Below are 19756 nucleotides of genomic sequence, written 5' to 3'. Positions count from 1 at the left end.
CTTAGCAGTGTGCTGTGAACTGATACAGTTGAATACATTGCCTTCTTTTACTATATATAAACAATTACAAACAGAGAAAAGATATGTTAGAGCATAGTCAGTGTAAATGTGAAAATGGTTGTGGGTGCTGAGTTGAAAAAAATTATTTGCTGTTGTCATCTCATGAATCCATTTAGAAGTGCATAAATCAGGATGGGCAGTATCTAACCTTCACGCATGAACAGGATATGAAAACTCGACATATTGTGTATCTAAATAATGCTTTTTTGTCACATGTCTAAAGCGTGTGATTGTGTGATGTCTATGTGTGTTGCAGGACTCTGCTCAGGAAGGTGTCATCACCCGGGACATCCACCGCACCTTCCCTGCACACGACTACTTCAAGGACTCAGACGGAGATGGACAGGATTCATTGTACAAGATCTGCAAGGTGAGTCTGAGATATGACATTGAGGTTGTGGGTGGGAATCCCAGCAGGTTAACATCCAGATATTTTGAATTTGATAAAAGCAGCATTGGATTATACAGTACTCTGTTATCTCACTTTCTCTACGGTATCTGGGAACAGAAGGCAAATCTTGATACATACTCTTTCATGCTGTGTTCGAACGTTTTTGAAAACTTTCCTGCTGAGAATCAAGTGCTGTGAGATGAGAAGCTAATTCTGAAATGTGTTCTAGGCCTTGTAAAATGTGTGCATTTTCTTATGAAGCCTGTCATTAGTTTTGTGGTCTGGCAAAGCTAAGTAGGAATTTGCTTGGCATTTCAAGTTGGCTCTACAATATATGATTGACAGTACCTGCTTTACTGAGACATCAACATGAACCCTTCCTACACATGACATACCAGACATCCCCACCACTCAGTGGACAGTCATTGATATTTTTCTTCAAATTTTCGCCCACCCAAAAGGGTTTCTGAATATCTCATTTGAGGTAAGAAATAGCTGTTCAGTTGCAGAATATTTCATGCTACAAATGTAACTTTCCTAGTTTAAATGCTTTATGTTTGAACAGTTTTAGTGGCAGAAGTAAAGTCATCACTTTAACAACTCTCAATAATTCCCTGGCATCGACTCAGGATTGCAATGTCAGGCTGATCATGATTAGATTATTTGATACAATTTAGAAGCCAATAGTAGCTTATGAGATGGAGTCTGAGTTTGCAGGGTTACTGAAAGACTTTAAACTGCGTCCAAATTCAGCCAGTTTTCCATTCAAATGCAGCATATTATGTTGTACTGCTTGTTATTATTTATAGGCTGTCAGTAGTGGTGGCAGGCAAATATATCTGAGAAAACGTTAAGGGCACAACACCAGCATAGTCACACATTAAAATATATTACGTTTAAGGCTATGAGTGAGGGTAGTGTGTCCACTCATTTTTATAGAAATGCTGGAATCCAGTTTGCAGAGTGATGCTCGTTTGGATAGCATAAGTTGAAATACATATTAAGTACTGTCTTAAAGATACAACAAAATGTGATCAGATTGGTAGAAGACGCTTAACTGTGTTATGTAGACCCAATGTTGATGCATCCTTACAAGAGAAACATCACGTTAAAACCCAACAATAGATAATATCAAATGCATGGTATATTGAAAAAATTCAAAGCCAACCATACAAACTTGCATAACAGTATCTTTTATGCAGACCTTTTGTGAATCAGCCACGAGCCTGGTACCATAAAAATTATGCGGTTGAGCTTCTCTTCCACTTAAATAAATGAGAAAAATAAGCACTCGAAGGAGAGGGTCCCAGTGGACTCCCATCCTGAGGTAATTATCTGTGAAGACACATGGTACATTTTATTCAGACAAAAGCCAAGGTCAGTACTACTGTAACGTATTAAAGCCAGTATTAATCTCTGTCACTGTCCTTCTCTTGGGTTGTCTGCTGTGAACTTAACCAAGACAGTTTATTATGCACAGACATCTTTGCTATGTCCTACAATATATCAACCAGCTCTATCACAAACAGAAAAAACTAAATGTGAAATCAAAATGTAATCCAGTTAAAATGGATACTCATATTAACAGTTTACCAAGCTTAACAGCGATCTACATATAAGTGCTACAGACTCTGTAGCACTTACAGAACTCTGTAGTACAGAGTTCTTTTGCCCTAATAATGATACAAATAATATAAAAAATGTCAGTTTGGGATTTGGGAATACATATATATGCTATTAAAATATTAAAACCTACTACCGTGTTCCTAAAAAATTGCATCCCCAGAAAAAAAATCCCTGTCACATGACTGTAATTTATTATTTAACTATTACAATTGTACTGAACACTACTTTTTTATTTTATTATTTTTAGTGCCTGCTATTTCATTGAATGGGGAGGGGTTTCAGACACAGCCCATGTAGATTTTCTGTATGTTAACATGCAGATCATTTGCACCTGCACATGCCATCAGCTATGTTAGATGGAAGCGTATTTAACTGTTGAATAGCAAGAAGTGATGATCATAACATGTTCATGGAAAGAGAAGGCCTGCACACTACCAGGGATTCTTCAGATACCAAAAGTTTTGACCATAATTACAGTGTTTCCTTTAGGATTTTTTTAATTTAAAAGGCAACCGCGACTAAATTTTTTTGTACAGCCTGATTTCTGATACCGTGGTGGCATAAATTTTGCCATGGTGGGCCGCCACTACAAAATCTACATAGAGGAAACACTGAATTAAAACAAAGTAGGTATTAGTGAGATGGAAAGGAGTATTTTGGTCATTGGACTGTCTTTCTATAATGTCTAATAAACTTAAACAGTAATTAGACGCTAAAAGCTTGCATTCCGTAATTATGTATAGGACAGAAACCTGTGAGCACGAAGCTAAATCAGATGAAAGGACACAAATATGGATATCACAGAAGTGTTTTGTTCATTAATTAAAATCAAAGGTAGTTTTAGATGATGAAGAAGCAGCAGTAGAGTATGGCCGGTCAGCGCTCTGGGAGAACCTGTCAGGAAGGGTTAGCATCCAGTCTGGACCCAACTAGGTCAGTGGCGAGCCAGCCTTCATTTGTATGCAAATCCATGTAGATTTGCTGCTGATAAGGTTGGTTGGATCTTGAGGCATGAGTGGTTTACAGGCACAGAGAATCCAGAACAAAGTTTATATTCATCTTCATATGCTACTCGGTAATAAGCCTTGGGTCTTTTATTTTCTAACCTTTATTCTCCAGAGAAGGTCACCTGAGCTCTGTGCTCTTTTTCAGTAATAATTTGCTTCATTCTCTTAATGCTCCACTCAGTCACACTTCCAGCTAACCTGTACAACCTTACATATACGGGTGGTCACTCAGAAAGCCTGCTGGAGCAGTTGACTGTCTTACTCAAGACTCTGACAGCGGAGCACTATCTTACCAGCTGTTCTGGGGTTTTAAAACCTGTGACTCTCAAGATAAATGGATAAAGAGAATATCTGCTATATTTCCATGGAAACAAAACTTGAACAAAGCAGGGGGAAAAAGCAAACATGATAACGCCTCATCAACCAGGCTAATGTCGCGTATCCCTGTGATCACTGAATGTTTCCATGCACACATTTTTCAGGATACAAGTTCATGTCCTGGTGACCGCCATCCGGATCAGATTTGTGTGTACACAATGCCAGCAGGGTTTGTTAAAATACAAATTTGCCCTGCTGAAACCCTTCCTATTCTGAAGCTGACACAAGCAATACCTGAGATCACAGAGCAATAATAACAGTGTGCTAAAGCACACAATTTTTCACTACAATATTTCAACTGAGGTCTTAATGACTTCTTACATTTTTGCCCTGGTTTTCAAATAATATTGCAATGATAATGTCATCTTAGCTTTCCTTTACCACTGGCACAATATCCCTCTCAGCTAGTTTCCATGTCTTTAAATAGATTTGTGAAACACTTCTCTAGAGTAAAAATGTTCCCATATTCATTATTTTTCACTTATTTTGGACTTTTTTACAGTGCAGATGATCATTAATAGTTCCAGTGGCTAAAAGGTTTTCTACAAAGTTATACACATAGAAAAGTAGAAAACCTGTGCTTGTTGGTTATGAGAAACTAGGCATATAGATGGTAATAATCCACCCCTCTGAGCCTATTATCTGCTCAGGCTAACAAATTTAGACTTCACCCACCAGGACCTCCCCCATCCATCTGTCAGCATGCACTTCTCCCAGCTGAGTTGGGGACATGTGAATGCCACACTCCATCAAGCATGTCAGCTTGTAGATTACACTCCAGACAGCTCCACAAGACTTCTCCATTACCTCCGCATCAAACCCAAAATTAGCTAAACAGATCAGCAGTGGAGCTCTGGATGTCCACACTAATTTTTTGAGCATGGAAAGAGGGAGAGAATCTTTTCACCCAATGTACGGAGGTTTGACTGCTGTTGAATTTTGTCCATCATAAACGGAGCTTTCTGCCAAAATATTAGATTCAAATTTATTCTCATTGGGCCGAGTACAAGTACAAAGACAGCAAAATGCAGTTTGCGTCCAACCAGAAGTGCAAAAAAAGCAGAAAAGTGCAATGCGATATACAAGTATAGACAGGTGGTGCATTGGCAGGACAAGAAATATATTGCAATCTTAAAAGAGCAGAATAAATATGGCTATGTAATATGAACAATATATGAACAACATGTACAGATATGTGCAATGTAGTAGTAGTAGTGATATTATAATAGTAGTAAGAATAATATAGATATAGATATATGCAGTGTATTAACAGAATATATATAGGTTAAATTGTCACCGGGATGCAGAGCAAGAGTTCAGTAGGGTGACAGTCGCAGGAAAGAAGCTTCCTCTGAACCTGCTGGTGCGGGTGCAGAGAGACCTGAGACGCCTCCCAGACGGGAGTGGGGTGAACAGGCTGTGGTTGGGGTGAGAACAGTCTTTGATGATACTGCGCACCTTATGCAAGCATTGCTTTCCCTGGATGGTCTCGATGGAGGGGAGTAACCGGTGATGTGTTGGGCAGTTTTTACTACCCTCTGCAGCGCTTTCCGGTCATGGGCAGAGCAGTTGCCATACCAAACTGTGAAACAGTTGGTGAGGATGCTCTCGATGGTGCAGCAGTAGAAGTTCACCAGGATCTGAGAAGACAGGTGGACCTTCTTGAGTCTCCTCAGAAAGAAGAGACACTGGTGAGCCTTCTTGATCAGGGTAGAGTTGTTGAGGGTCCAAGAAAGGTCCTCAGAGATGTGGACACCCAAAATATATCGGTAAGAAAGATATTGTACCGTTACTAGCTAAATCATTTCAACTCTGGGTAAGGGTGGAACTGAACACAATATTTAAAGATAGGGCTGGGCGATATGGAGAAAATCAGATATCATGATATTCTTGAGCCAAATACCTTGATATCGATATTGCGGCGATATTCTAGGGTTGACAGTTGGTGCTTTAACAAAATATCTTAACATTTAGATTTTAGATAAATAATCATCAGTAATGTGGACATAATGTCTAAGTGGGGAAAAGGAAAATAATAGAAAAAGTATAGTATAGAAAAGTACATCACTTTACTGTAATGCAGCCTTTAAAACCAGTAAAAGACAACACTTATGTCATATCGTGGTATTACGATATCCAAAATCTAAGACGATATCTAGTCTCATATCACGATATCGATATAATATCGATTTATTACCCAGCCCTATTTAAAGATGATTTTAAAACCAAATCTTTTGAGCTGCGGTGCTGCTGGTTTTGCCCACCAGCTTATATGTAGAAGTCAGGTCAGGTGGTTTACCTGCCCTGTATGGTGCCCCACTTACCTCTGATGCCTTCCAATTAGAGCCCTTGGGGACCGACAGGCTAAGCCCATTCAGGCCGGGCTGTTTTTTTTTTTTTTTTTTACAGGTCGGGCTCGCATCGGACTCGGGCTTATTTTAGCTTCTCTCCTAATTGTGCCCATCTTAGTAGCGTGTGACGTGTGTGTGTTTGCGTGTGTAGCAGAGACAGCGCGCAGGCGTAGGCGTTGTCGGGCTGGGGTTGGGTAGGGCTTGAACACCACGGGCCAGGGCCGGGTTAGGGCTGGAGTTTTTGGCCCGTGCAGGGCTCTACTTCCAATTAAGCAGGAATTGGAATTACAACAATTTACTGTTCAGTGTTAATGTACAATAAGAGTTGAAGCTGTGTGATGTGGTCTTCTCCTCCCCCATTTAAAAAGTGTAGTTCAAATGGTTTTATACACTTTTGCCTGTCCCTGGATCCGTGTTTACACTGTGAAAAGGCCTATCTGTTTGCTCATTACCATGATTGGTGGGGTGTGCCCACTATTAAACATTTTGAGACAGTACCTCTCCCAAACGGTCATCTGAAGGTTAGTCTCCTTTGTCGGTCTTCCCTACTTTAATGACGAAACAGCCAGGTGTCTTATGTTGAAAAGGCCACCTCTTCTCTTAACACTGCAGTGGTGAGAAGTTTTTGTTGTGGCATGACTTAAGTTTCTTTGCCCTCCTTTTCAAAATCAATCAGGCTTTGACAGTGGCAGTGGATTTAGCCTTCCTACCCCAGGCTAAGCTTGGTTTGTCAATGGCAGCTAGTCAGTGGTGAGTGAATGTTGCATTGCTGCCGTTACAGTGAGTACAGGCATCTGATAAACAAAGTTTAAAATGACAATGTGAAAGGGGTCTTCGTAGAAATAAACTTACAGAGATAACAGGAATCTGTGATCAGCAATTTATTTTATGTAATTTTGGTGTTATGTTATTAGATACAGGAACTTAGCTCAGCATTTACTGAATAGGTGCCTCATAGAGCGCGAAAAAGTGAGAGAAGAGACAGGTTGACACCGACAAAGAGAAAAACCAAAGCATGAGAGAGACAGTCCCCAGGGAAATTCCTCTGAAATAAGGCTGGTATTCGAAAGAAACAGTCTCTTAGGAAATGTCCTCCTATATGTGCTGATGCTCTAGATCAACAAGGCAGTAAGCACTCAAGATCGAATGGTGTAGAGATGTCTTGCTCCTGACTCTTAAAAGGAAGCCTGAATTCCTGAGACTACTAAAATATTACCATACTACGTGGTCACAAGAAACACATTTTGTGATGACTCAAGCACAGATAATCACTTTTCTATGTATCTGCTCATACTACTATACTATAACCTATATTAGACAACAAGTAACTAGCAGTTAAACTGACTGACTGTTAAACCAAGGGCAAACACTTGTCCCTTCCCTCAACACTGAAGTGCAAGACACTAAATCCCCTAGCTGCTCCAGTGGAGTTGTTCATTGACTGGTATAACTGTATCACACTGTGTTTGAACTGTGCAGCCCCTCAGTGTGAATGTTTGTAACTGTGTAAGACAAGGAGTGGAAGAAAAGTACAATATTCAGGTTTCCTTGCTGGGTAAATAATGGGTATAAAAAAGATAACATGCACCTGCCAATGGTGGTTATAACATGTATGTAAGATTCCAAGAGTTTAAGGGCAGGAATTATGTTTATTGGCATTGCAAAAATTTACAAGGTTTTGGACTTATTTTATACAGTCTATGGTTAGGACACAATAGCAGCTTTGTTACAGTTGGGCTGAAACTTTAAGGCCATTTAAAAATTGTGTACTTTTGTGGGCTGTCTGTGTGGTAACTTCTGCCGATTATGAAACTTTATCACATTATTTCAAACCAAAAAAGCTTTCAGTTCGGCCTTCAGCCAGATGAAATCAGATTTGTTTAATATACCTGCACTATAACAGGGGAACCCTGGGTCCTGTGTCATCTGAAAAATAAGGAAACGTCTCTCATACTCCCAAATTGGCTCATTTACAGTACTTGAATTTTGAAGAGGCCCAATTGTACTCCGGCACGGTACAAAGCAATCGGAACTAATCTTACTTTTAGGCCCAAGTTCATTTTAATGTTAATGTGAAGTGAAAATAGGGAGAAAATTGAAGGGTTTTAAAATTAAAATTAAATGTATACATTGTAAACAACCTTGATTAATGTCAGTGACTGCTGATGTCTTGATGATAGAATAACCAAACTGAATTTTCCCCCACTCTCTTTTTATTTCTTTCTCGCAGGCCTACTCTGTCTATGATGAGGAAATTGGTTATTGCCAGGGTCAGTCGTTCCTCGCTGCTGTTCTCCTGCTACACGTGAGTTAACTTGTCATCCATCCATCCACTGAGCCTGCCTTCTCATGGTCAAATGCACTAGATAGATGACTAGATACATACAACACAGACACACACACACACACACACACACACATCAAGCATACAAACCTGGGTTGAAAAAAAAAAAATACACAACAGTTTACAATATCATGTTATTTTGTCTACTTTTTGTACAAACACATTCGCAACAACAACATTGGTAAAGAATAAAAGTAAAACTATAGAATTGACTTTTTCACATTTACAGAAAAACTTTCTTCTGGTGCTTTTCCATTGCCACGTGCTTTCAAAATAAAAGCTCTCTGGAGCTCCTGGAATGTTACCTTGATGCTACAAACTGTGTTTGAGGACAGAAGTCAAACTAATTATTACAAGAAAGAAAAGAAAGAAGTCAGCAATTGTGCAGCTACACCTACACCTCTCTGCATCTATTGAAAGCAAGTCTGTTTGTGTAATACATCAGAGCTGAGACAATATGAGAGAGTAAATAGAGGCTGAGAGGGAGACAGAAAGAACGTCTCTGGCTGGCTGCTGGAATGAAAACACTTCATAGCAGAATGGTGTGGAGAAATAGAGGGAGTGAGAGAATGCGAAAGAAGGTAAAGCTGAATTGAGTCACAGCAGAAAGTTAGAAGTAGAAAAGAGGTGGACAAAACACTCATTCACTTTCATAAATTTATTTCTAAGGTCACTGACAGACACCTATTTCTTAAAGAACTCCTGCTCTACAGTATATACTCGTCCCCATACACATTTAAGTATTGTTTAGTGATTTCTAGTCTGTTCAAAATGTGTTGCAACGTGTAAAACGCACCTGAAATGTGTATTCGGGGAAGGTGTTAAAAGACAGATGAAGGAGAGACAGAGGAGTAGACACATGGAGGCGGGAGTCCCAAGTAGAGTTGGAAGTTTGGTTAAGGTCCAAATAACAAGGGCAGCAGAGGTTAAAGAGGAGGAAGATGGAGGAAGAATAGAGAGGGGAGGAGGTGGGGTGAGGAGAGATGGTAAAAGAGTTGTGAAGGAGAGCTATGGATGAGTTTGGTAAGGACACATCATGGTGTACAGAGGAGAGAACACAGGAGTGGAAAAGATACGAGAGTGCAGGAGAAGGAGGAAAACAGGAGGAAGTTATGGAGGAGGAGGCTTTAAAGGTGAAGAGGAGAAGGGGATAGATAAAGGGGACAGCAGCAGTAAAATAAAGAGAGGTTATACAGGAGAAGGAGGCAGACAGGTTATAGAGGAAGCAGGGAGAGGTTATAGAGGAGATGTCAGGAATATTAATAGGGGTTCAGGTTTACCTGCAGAAGCCCATTCAGCCCCAAACACATACTGTCACTCTGATTAAATATCACCTCACCGTCTGCGTGCGTGCGCGCGTGTGTGTGTGTGTGTGTGTGTGTGTGTGTGTGAGAGTGTGAGAGGAGGAGGAATAAACCCATATACCCACACAGACACACACACACACACACACACACACACACACACACACACACAGTTTAAAGCTTTCTCTCATGCCTCTTATCTTCATTCATCCAAGCAACACACACTAACACACAGAGAAAATGAAGCACTTGCACATGTAAACTCCGTGAATTGTGTCCCTTCATGTCATTCACACCTTAATTTTTCTGTCCTTCAGGCTTTATTTAGAGCCCATCAAATAAGGCTGGATGATAAAATGTGTCGGTTTCTTGTCTTGAAGACTAAGTGCCCACCAGTTGTGATGTAGAGATTCAAACAAAAATGTCCTTGTTTCCTATGTGGCAACAGATGTACATGTTGGAGATTCAGTCGTTCATAGTTGTAGTTCATGTCTCTGTAGTTTATCGTTATCCATGTGGTTTCAGATGCCAGAGGAACAGGCCTTCTGTGTGTTGGTGAAAATCATGTACGAGTATGGCCTCAGAGCTCTTTACAAAAACAACTTTGAGGATCTTCACTGCAAGTTCTACAAGCTGGAGAGGCTGATGCAGGTTAGTGATGCAGTGTTTAATAATATATGAAATGGAATGTATTACAATGCAATAGAAATTAGCATAATGGTGAGAAGACTGTTGACAGTTGGATGAAATAGAGTTAAGAAGTTAATCAGTTGTTTTGTCCAGTTTAAATGCCATGAAATTCACCTCACATATCCAGCTATCCTTGTTGTACAGACTTGTCTCGAGGACAATTCATTTACACTAGATTTGATTTTCCAAGATTTGTACTTTATTGAGAATGAAGGTCATTTGGGCTGTTTCATTTAATTAATGAGTGAATGCTGGGTTTGTGCAATTACTCATACTGGGTTCCACTAAAAAGAAGAGACTAGCAGACAGTGCAAATGCCTTACAAAATGTATTTGAATTTTCCATAAAAGCAAGGAAGGTTTGATCATATTCAAATACGTAGAGCGTGTTACCAGTGATTGCATCATCTGTGGGGGACGACATGTTTGTTGTTTACTTGTTGACTCATTTCTGGACACAAAGTATAATAGAATATAACGAGAGTTACTTCTAAGCCTGTGCGTGTGAGACTTGTGGTCTCTGTAGGCTAAACAACATTCTTTCTGTCTGTTGAGGCTGATGATCCTGGTGCTGGTTAAGTCCCATCCCACTCAGGTATTACAGTCTAAATCCACTCTCTGATTAGAGATTAATTTGGCCCTGAAATCCATCCTGGCTCTGCTAGCAGTCTTCTCTCAGAATAACGTTCAACTCGGTTAGCAACAACCAAATACGCTCAATGTAAGGATGTTAGCGTTGACTGCTAATTATTAACGTCGGATCTCACTATCTGATCAATGACCAATCAGGTGTCATGTGACACGTTAAATATTGGCTGATTGAATCCTTCATTCACTGTACATGCATGGATGCTAAGACACACATGCACACTTTTCACTTTAAAGCTACAGCTTTTCTCCTCATGTGCTTAATCTTCAAAAGTATATCAAAACCAATAAACTAGAACAAACAAATGGTAAAGAAATATAATAATAAGTGGAAAAGATAATGAATGTAGGAACCCTCATCAAATGAACTATGCAGAATAATATAATAACATTGGCAATGATGAGTTCTGGTGCTCATACACTTTGTACATTTTATGAAACCGATTGCTCAACAAAGGTTGAATTTCTAATTCTCGTTACAGATTTGTAAATGTCACATTTTGTAAATATACTTGCTTTGTATAATATAGTTTCTTTTTATATAACTTTAACAATGTACTGTATGTGCAGTGTATGAATAAAATCTCTGACTGTTTGGCAGCAGGGAAGTGATGCTGAATTGTTTCTTTTTTAACTTTTTCTTTTGTTCTTGGGTCTCTGGGTCTCTCGTGAAAGAGATTATCATCTCAGTGAGACGGCATGATTTAATAAAGGATGAGTAAAAATTAAATAATGTAAAATTGAAATGACAAACAGAGCCACATCTTTCTATTCTTGTAAGTGCTGTTTCATCTCACAAGTGTCTCCTCCTCCTTCTCTTCTATCTGCTCCCGCAGGAGCAGCTTCCAGACCTGTGGTCCCACTTCCAAGAGCTAAACCTGGAGGCACACATGTACGCCTCCCAGTGGTTCCTCACCCTCTTCACTGCCAAGTTCCCCCTGTGCATGGTTTTCCATATCACTGACCTGCTGCTCTGTGAGGTATAATTTGGCTCACTGCACTACTTTATACTGGTACTATATGGAGAGTGATTTGTCTACATTGTCCAGTGTCCAATAAGGGGAGGGTCTTCTAGAAAGATGAGAGGAGTAGTAAGGAGGTAGACAACGAGGTCACGGATAGAAGATGAGGAGTGGCAAAGGTCACTGGGGATGCTAGGAGGGAATATGGCATTGCTCTTTGGTTTGATCTAATATCTTCCCATTGTAATCAATAGGGATGCACTGATCAGGCTTTTAAGGGCTGATACAATCATTGATTTAATGTCATTAGGACCACTTGACTCGATACCAATCACTGCTTGCTTCTTGTTCTAAAACATTTTTACAGAAAGCTCCTCTGAAGAGACCTTTCAAAAGCCACTAGCCACTACAGTGCTACAGAGTAATTTACAATAGAAACAAAATGTTGCATACATTCAGTATAACACCAAACACAAATGCAGAGGGTAAAACAGAGGTGAATAGACAAGAAATTAAATTAATTAAAGTACTATGATAGTATATATACAAAAAAGATAATACTTTTTTTTTTTTTTTTTTATATATAAAATGTTTTCTTTTTCCTGTCTTTTGCCATGGTCCTTGAGAGGACATCCCCTGAGTAGGGATGCACGACCCAACTTTTTCTGCCTGGATACCGAGTACTGACCCAATACCAGTGTTTTAATTAAGAAGATGTATGCTTCACTGTGTGGAAGTGACTGGGATCATTCTTTTATGTATAAGGCAACATCAGGCTTGACTTAAACATTGCTTTCCTAACTTTGTAAAACAAAATGTAACAAATAAATAGATTGATATAATTTACTTAATTTGTTAAAGAAAAACTTAGTTATTATTATTATTAAGATAATAAATCGTGCCCCAGCAACTTGGTAAACATTTTTCAATATTAACAGGAAATGCAATACAAGTAAACCTTTTAAATGCAGCAACAAATCGGTCAAAACACAGGAATTAAAATTCTAGTATGTAATATATATAGTATATAAACATAGAATTAAATAGCTCTATTGTCACTGATACCCTTATCCAGCTTTTGAGTTTGAGTCAGTATTGGCCTGATATCAGTATCAGATCGCTGCATCCTTACCCCTGAGGGCTTAATAGTTCAGCACTCTCGTGGAGGGTTTTTGCTAGATCTGCAGCTACCCAGCAATGCTTTTTTTTTTATTGGACTAGTTACTGACTGCCTGAAACAAACACCATGTTTAAGTACAAGGTAGTTTATAAGTGTAACTGGTACCAAAGCACCTTAAGGCTGATGATCCACACCTGAGTTTTTGTTTCTTTGTCATCTTATCTGCGGCCGTATGATCTGGGGACTCAGGTGAGGAGAGAAACCGAGCTTTCAGCTGATCACCACCAGCTGATGAGTCAGATCAGGTGGCCGGTAGGGCTGCCAGACAGACCTGCTGAAGCCAAATGTGTAATGAGGTTGCAATGGGAGTGTATGACTGAGGCCCCTATCTGGAGGTGGAAGCATGCAGCTGCCTGCCTTTATATAAAAAATAAATATTACATTTGGAGCATAGAAACTCAATGTAACAAGGGTCCAAGAACAGAGCCTTGAGGAACACCATATCCAACATGAGCAGATGAAGAAGAGGCATTTTCAATAACAACAGCTTTAGTTCTGTCAGAGAGATCTAAACTGGTCCAGAGCAGTATCACTCAGACCCATTTTTCCAGGTGACTCAGCAAAATAGTATGATACACTGTATCAAATGCTGACCTTAATTGTAAAGCACAATAACTTATCATCCACCACCATTACTTACTAGAATTACTTTTTTGTGTGTGTGTGTGTGTGTGTGTGTGTGTGTGTGTGTGTGTGTGTGTGTGTGTGTGTGTGTGTGTGTGTGTGTGTGTGTGTGTGTCATCATTTTGCAGATGCTACATGTTTGTTTACATTACAGCATTCATACAAAAACATATTCTGTATTAAGATGTGTGTGTGTGCGTGCGTACTAAATATCTTTGACTTGTAAAAAGTTTCATTACATAAAACATCAAAAGTCAAATGCCCTATTTGTTTCCTCTCCCCTCCACATCCTTCTCTCTCTCTTCCTTCCTCCCTCCCTACCTCCCTCTGTCCTCCTATTGGCTCCAGGCAAAACAATTAAAAGTTTCCCAGGTTTTTCTCGCCCAATGAGCCGCATGATGAGAATCTGCTTGTTAAACCAGAATTCTCATCTCCTGCATCCCTCTGTCTGCCCTCTTCTTCTTTGCTTTCTTCATCATCTTCTCCCACTCCTTTATTACTTCCTTTGTCTGTCATCGTCCTCTTTCATTGTGTCATTTACCCCTTTTCTTGCCATTTATTTAACAACTCTTGCTGTTTTCTTTCTTCTGCTGTTTCTCATTTCTTGTTCATTGACTCAATCTTATATTTACTGTATATCTTTCTATCTTTTTCTCATTTCTCTTTATATTTTTTTTCTCTCTTTATACAGCAGTCTTGCTCATTCTCTTCTACTTTTCACAATTTCTACTACATTTTACTCTCACCCAAATTAAAGTCTCAAAGTCTTATTATTGATATTATTTTCTCATTCAATGTCTCTAAACCTCATATGTAAAAAAAATAGTAAGTCAAAAGCTACTGGACTTTTGTTTGGTGAGTTTGTTTGTGCTCTCCCACTGATAGGCTAAGCTTTAATGATTGGTGGGGAGTCCCAAGCTCACACCTTGATGTTGCATTATGTTTTTGGGTCATATGTGAGTCGCTTTAGAGTCATCGGTTATTACCACTTTAGTTATCAGTAACCTTTTGCATTTAGTACTGTCCAGATTATTTTTTATTATTAACAACTGTTATGGTCCAGGCTAAAACCAAATTGATTAAATAAAACAAAGGAATTCTGTGGAATTAATTTAACAAGTATAGAACTTTTAATATCACATCTGAGATTCAAAATTATTGAATGATCTCCGTCCCTATTTACTTAACTCTGCCTAATTTAATTTACCTTCACTACTCCCTTGGCCTATTACCCCGTCACCCTCCCAGTCTATGTCATGATGTCTCCGTTTTCCGCATGTTTATCTCTCTTTCTCCCCATGAATCTCTGTTGCTCGGACACACCAACTCTGAGATTATCTTTCTTTCTCTCATACACACCTTTGATCCTGCCTCAGCGCTGTAGCACCATCTTGAGGCCTACAAAGATAGGTGTGTGAAGACAGAGCTCCCTCTCTCTTTTCTCTTTCTCTGGTTATTTTTAGAGCTGGCCAGATATTTTTAGCTTTGTGTTGCCATGTGAACTGGTTGTCACGGAGACCAAGGAGATGGTTGTTCCCATGCAGAGCTGACATCAGCTTTACATTTTCTTTCTTTCTGTGTCAAATTCAGAATCATTGTGTCGACAATAGAGGAAGAAAAAAACACGTTTTCACAGCATTATTCTACATATATCAGCAAATAGAAACAAAACTTCTTACCACAAATATTTTCTCTACGCAATAATCTGTGATTTATTTAGAAACATTATACATGTAATGACAAAGTATAGCTTTGTCTGTTTTTATTTTGAAGTTTTCCCTTTTCATCACTTGAACTGTACGTCTCTCTGCTCTGTTTTGATTACCTTTATTTTTAAATTGAATTATAGTGCCGATGAACTCATTCTGTGCAGCACTTTTCAAAAATTATTTAAATTATTGGCGATAAAGCAATAAACAATCGAAGCAAATAACATATGCTGACATAAGTATATAAATGTTAGTAAGTTAATGGTGTTAGGTTGTTATAATTAAAAAAGTGAATAGTTTGTTCAGAGATCTACTTGTCTGGAAAAATTTTATCTTTGAAGTTGTGTTTTCTAAGAACTTTACTCTGTCATCTATTTCCACTTTTCTTGCTCTTTCCTTAATATTTTTAACAACTTTTCTGCTGAATGTTTCACTTGTTTTAAATGCCAGTTATTAGAGGTTGTATATCCTAACCATCTAATGACGGCTTTTATTTTACTATATATAGCTTTGTTTCTTGAAGTTGTTGTAAAAGTTGTAATAGATTAAAGTCATTTTTTTCATATTAAATGTATTATATTAAATACACCTAACCTCATTTTAGAGAAGGTTAGGGGTATTATCCATTGGAAGCTGCCAACATGTAAATCTGCAAAGTATAACTATAAATTGCTGCTAATTTCAGTTCCTGAATACAATTTTCAGTTTCAGTGTACAGTATCATCAAAAAGCAGAACTTTTACACACCTGTAGATTGACAGGTGTGTAGGAGAAGACCATGGGTCTACAGTACAGAACAAAAGACTCCTACACACTGTCCTCTTAATAACCTGATCTGCGTACCGAAACGTTGTTGTTAAATACTGCAAGTGAATAGGACTGTGTGCAGGAGTCTTTTGAGTTTCAGTCTGTCAGAAATAAACTGATACTACACTGATATGCTGAAACCTGCTGACACACATGAACATGATAGTTTCGCCCCTACTTGTTTCTGTATTTACATCTAATTCTCCTCTCTTCCAGGGTCTGAACATCATCTTCAATGTAGCCCTGGCCTTGCTCAAGGTTAGTAATCCCTTTCATTTATTCATTCATTAAACTGTACCCATATGTTGAGCATCACTTAACTATCAAACCAGTTTTCATGTCAAAAATCCCAACCAAATCGTGTTTAGTGTTTTGATTTACTTTGCTTCAATAAAAGAAAGAAAAACTATATATTTTTTAGATGATGATATATTAATTTTGTTTTGTGCACCATAGATAAACCCAAGTGAATTAAAGAAAAAGCAGATCTTGACCTTTTTTTTTAAAGAAAATACATTTTACATTAATTGCACAAAAAAAAAGGTTTTGCACAAAGAGCAGTTTTTTTTCTTTAGAGTTATTAAAGTCATTAGTGAGAATCAGTCTCTCAAAGTGCAAAGTATTTGCGAAGCATCACGGTGCAGAAAAGGCATTGTGTGTGAGAAGTTGCATTAAGTCCTCGGTCTGATGTGATAGGAAGAGGTCAGAGAGTTTGTTTGTTGGTATTTCTTGCCCCCTAGTGCTTGAATCAAAAACTGTATCTGGAAGTGAGGAGGCAGATTTGTCCTAAAAGACAAATTAGACAAATGCGTAAAGACTTTCATGTTAAAAGTCATGTTGAATGTGATGCAGTCACTGTGTCACAACAGCTTGTGGTACCTTTCGATGTATAATTTTACAATTATTTTGTAGCATACAGTATGTTTTGAGCAGTATATGAATTGGATTCTTTTTTTCATTTGCACCCCCACCGTCCTCCGCTGAAGTTACTAACTTATTAGTACAGTATGCACAGTTATGCACACTTATGTGTGCATACTGGGTTTCCATACAGTTTCCCTCGGAGGTTGATAAAATAGTGTGTAATTTAGAATCAGAAAATACACTCGGGGTGTGATTTAATCAAAACATTTAGGCACAAACACTAAACAATCAGTAGGCGGACATAGAATAAAAACACACAAGATAAAAAAAGAGCAAATATAACTATTTTATTTAAAATCAATCATGAATTTATTCACATTATTCAAAATAAACTAGGAACTAAAGAAACTAGTCTAGAACTTAAAAAAATTACAAATAAACTACACAAAATGCATTTGCTGTCTGAATTGTAAAGAAAATATCTCCTTGAGTTTAAACAATATATATATAACCATACTAAACTTGCATGTTGTTGCCGTTAGAGCAGAATGATTTAGAATTTACTTGTTGTTTTGTTATCAGAGCTCTTTGTGGCGGGATGGATCGATGAGTTTTGGCAATGAGTGTCATATTGCATGTCAGTGTCTGGTTGGTTAGTGTAGACATTAATTTGATGGGACAGTCCTTGTGGAAGTGTTGAAACTTCAAGAACACCCTGTGATGAAGAACAGGCTTGTCTCGTCATGTAATCTGTCTTGGTACTTAAACAAAAGAAGCAAATCATTTAGTATCATTTGAAATTTCTTTTCATTAATTTGCAGGTACAAGTATCTCTTTTTTTTGTGACAAGACATCTGTACATTTTTAGGACTAAAAACTTAATGTGCTACAGTAGCTGATAGTTTCTCAGGTTTTATAGTCTGAAGTGTAATTCTCAGCTCACATTAACATGATACACAGACGGAAAAGTTTTTTTTAAATATAGTAGTAATCATGCTCATAAGTCGTTTATAACACTATAACTACTGCTTACATTTCTGCTTCCCTTTTTCTGCTATCTGCCAAAAACGTAATTTTGTTTTGCTTTTATCAATTAATTATTAAAAGGAACATGGAGGCTGACAATATACATTATCTGCCATTATTGGGACAGGAAAAGTGTATGTTCGAAAGCTTTTAACCCAGGCTTAGATGTGTTTCTCAGCTCATAAGCCACAATATGTCCAGTCAATTAATAATTTATTAGATTTATTTTTTTACATTTGTCAAGTAATCAAGGTTTTTGCACAGTGCTTATTTACAGATGCTGATAAAAAAATAGCAGTCTAGAAAACCAGGAAACTGAAAAATTGCCAGATTAAAAGATTATGAAGGATGAACCAATCAAGTTTGTTTTGCTCCTAAAAGCAGTCCTTTATTATTGAATATCTGCAAATACTAAATTCTGATCCACTATATTCAAACTGGTAAAGCCAATCCAATGTTTGCACTAGCTCATGGTAATAATAACAATAATAATGATAAATACACTAAGTGTTATTGCTTTTACACAGTAATGCAGTTACACTCAAGCCTTCCTCTCTAAATGAATCATACATGGTTGGTTTTAAAAAGCCCTCCCGCTCTAAATCTTAGCAATAATGTAATCTCTGTGTCAGACAGAGAAAGATGTGGTGCATGCGATTGTCGGCAATGGAGAACAAATGAGGATGTGAGGAGTGTGGAAGGGGCTTCCACTGCCTGCCTCTCATTGGCCAGGCATGACGGCATTCTCCCCTGAGGCTTCCTCCTCCTTCCTCCCTCCATCCTGCTCTCCTCTCCGCTCTCATCACCCCTCCCTCCATCTGTGTTCGCCTCCCTCCCTCTCCTGCTTAGCAGTCGCCATCCACATCACAACAGGAGCATAAGCTATAGCGTTAGCAATCTGGATTTAGGGGATAAAAGCTTCGGGTTCTTGTTTTTTTTTGTAAATTTTTTTCCCTCTTCGTCTTTACCTCCAATAGATGTCTGCTGGAGCTTCTTCTTTCCCACAGTTCTTTGTTCTCTGTCTTCTTTACCTCCTATTCATCTACCTCTACCTCCGCCTTCTCCTCTTCTGTGTTGGCTGGTTATGCATTTCTACCTCTGTCCACCACCCAGACCTCTGCAATGGAGCCGCCCCTGCTAGCTGCTAGCTGTTAGCATAACAAAGAGAAAGTGAGGGGTAGAGAAAGCGAGGAAGGCAGAGAGAGTGAATAAGAGAGAGGTGGTGGACAGGAAACACAGTGTGGTTTCTTGGCTTTGCCTCACCCCAGCTGCTGGCCAGGACCATCACTGCTGATAGCACAACAACTTGCACTCTCATGCAAACATTGATCCATTTAGCCTTTGTTGTTGAGAGGCAGAAGTGACTTTCCATCTGAAGGAGCTGGCTTCCCATCTGAAAGATCTACTGACAGATACCGACCGGATGCCTGGCTACTGCTGCTGCTGCTGCTGCTGATGATGGAAATCTGCCAGAGGGATAGACACTGGAGTCCATGCTGGAACTGTTGACGGGACTGTGCTTTTACTGCTCTATGTGGTTTGGATCTGGACTTCAGATCAGAAGGTTATATCAGTGAAGAGGAAGAGCAAAGACACAGTGAGACTTTCGTCATACACTCTGTTTTTCTACCTCTTTCCAAACTCATCTTGTTTTTCATGCATCACTGGCTTAAATCTGACTCAACGAGTTCAGCAACTACTCAGCCATAAGCAAACACAAGTGCATCATCATCTCCTGAAGGCAGAAAACTGACCACATCTCGTCTACCTCTGCCATGTCGTCAGG

General features: G+C 38.8%; 1 protein-coding gene across 1 annotated transcript in view; it reads left to right on the top strand.

The window, feature by feature from the left end:
* The window catches only part of rabgap1l (RAB GTPase activating protein 1-like), a 144961-nt gene that overhangs the window by 100719 nt on the left and 24486 nt on the right, over positions 1-19756 (top strand). Inside the window, exons 14-18 of the mRNA XM_028588557.1 lie at positions 317-430; positions 8044-8118; positions 9987-10112; positions 11635-11778; positions 16297-16338. Coding sequence (XP_028444358.1) covers positions 317-430; positions 8044-8118; positions 9987-10112; positions 11635-11778; positions 16297-16338 — 501 coding nt within the window. The remainder of the gene's footprint in view (positions 1-316; positions 431-8043; positions 8119-9986; positions 10113-11634; positions 11779-16296; positions 16339-19756) is intronic.

This window comes from Perca flavescens, chromosome 9 (genome assembly GCF_004354835.1).
Source record: "Perca flavescens isolate YP-PL-M2 chromosome 9, PFLA_1.0, whole genome shotgun sequence".
In the NCBI taxonomy this organism is placed as follows: Eukaryota; Metazoa; Chordata; class Actinopteri; order Perciformes; family Percidae; genus Perca; species Perca flavescens.
Note: the sequence above shows the minus strand (reverse complement) of the source record. Positions and strands in the feature narration are given on the sequence as shown.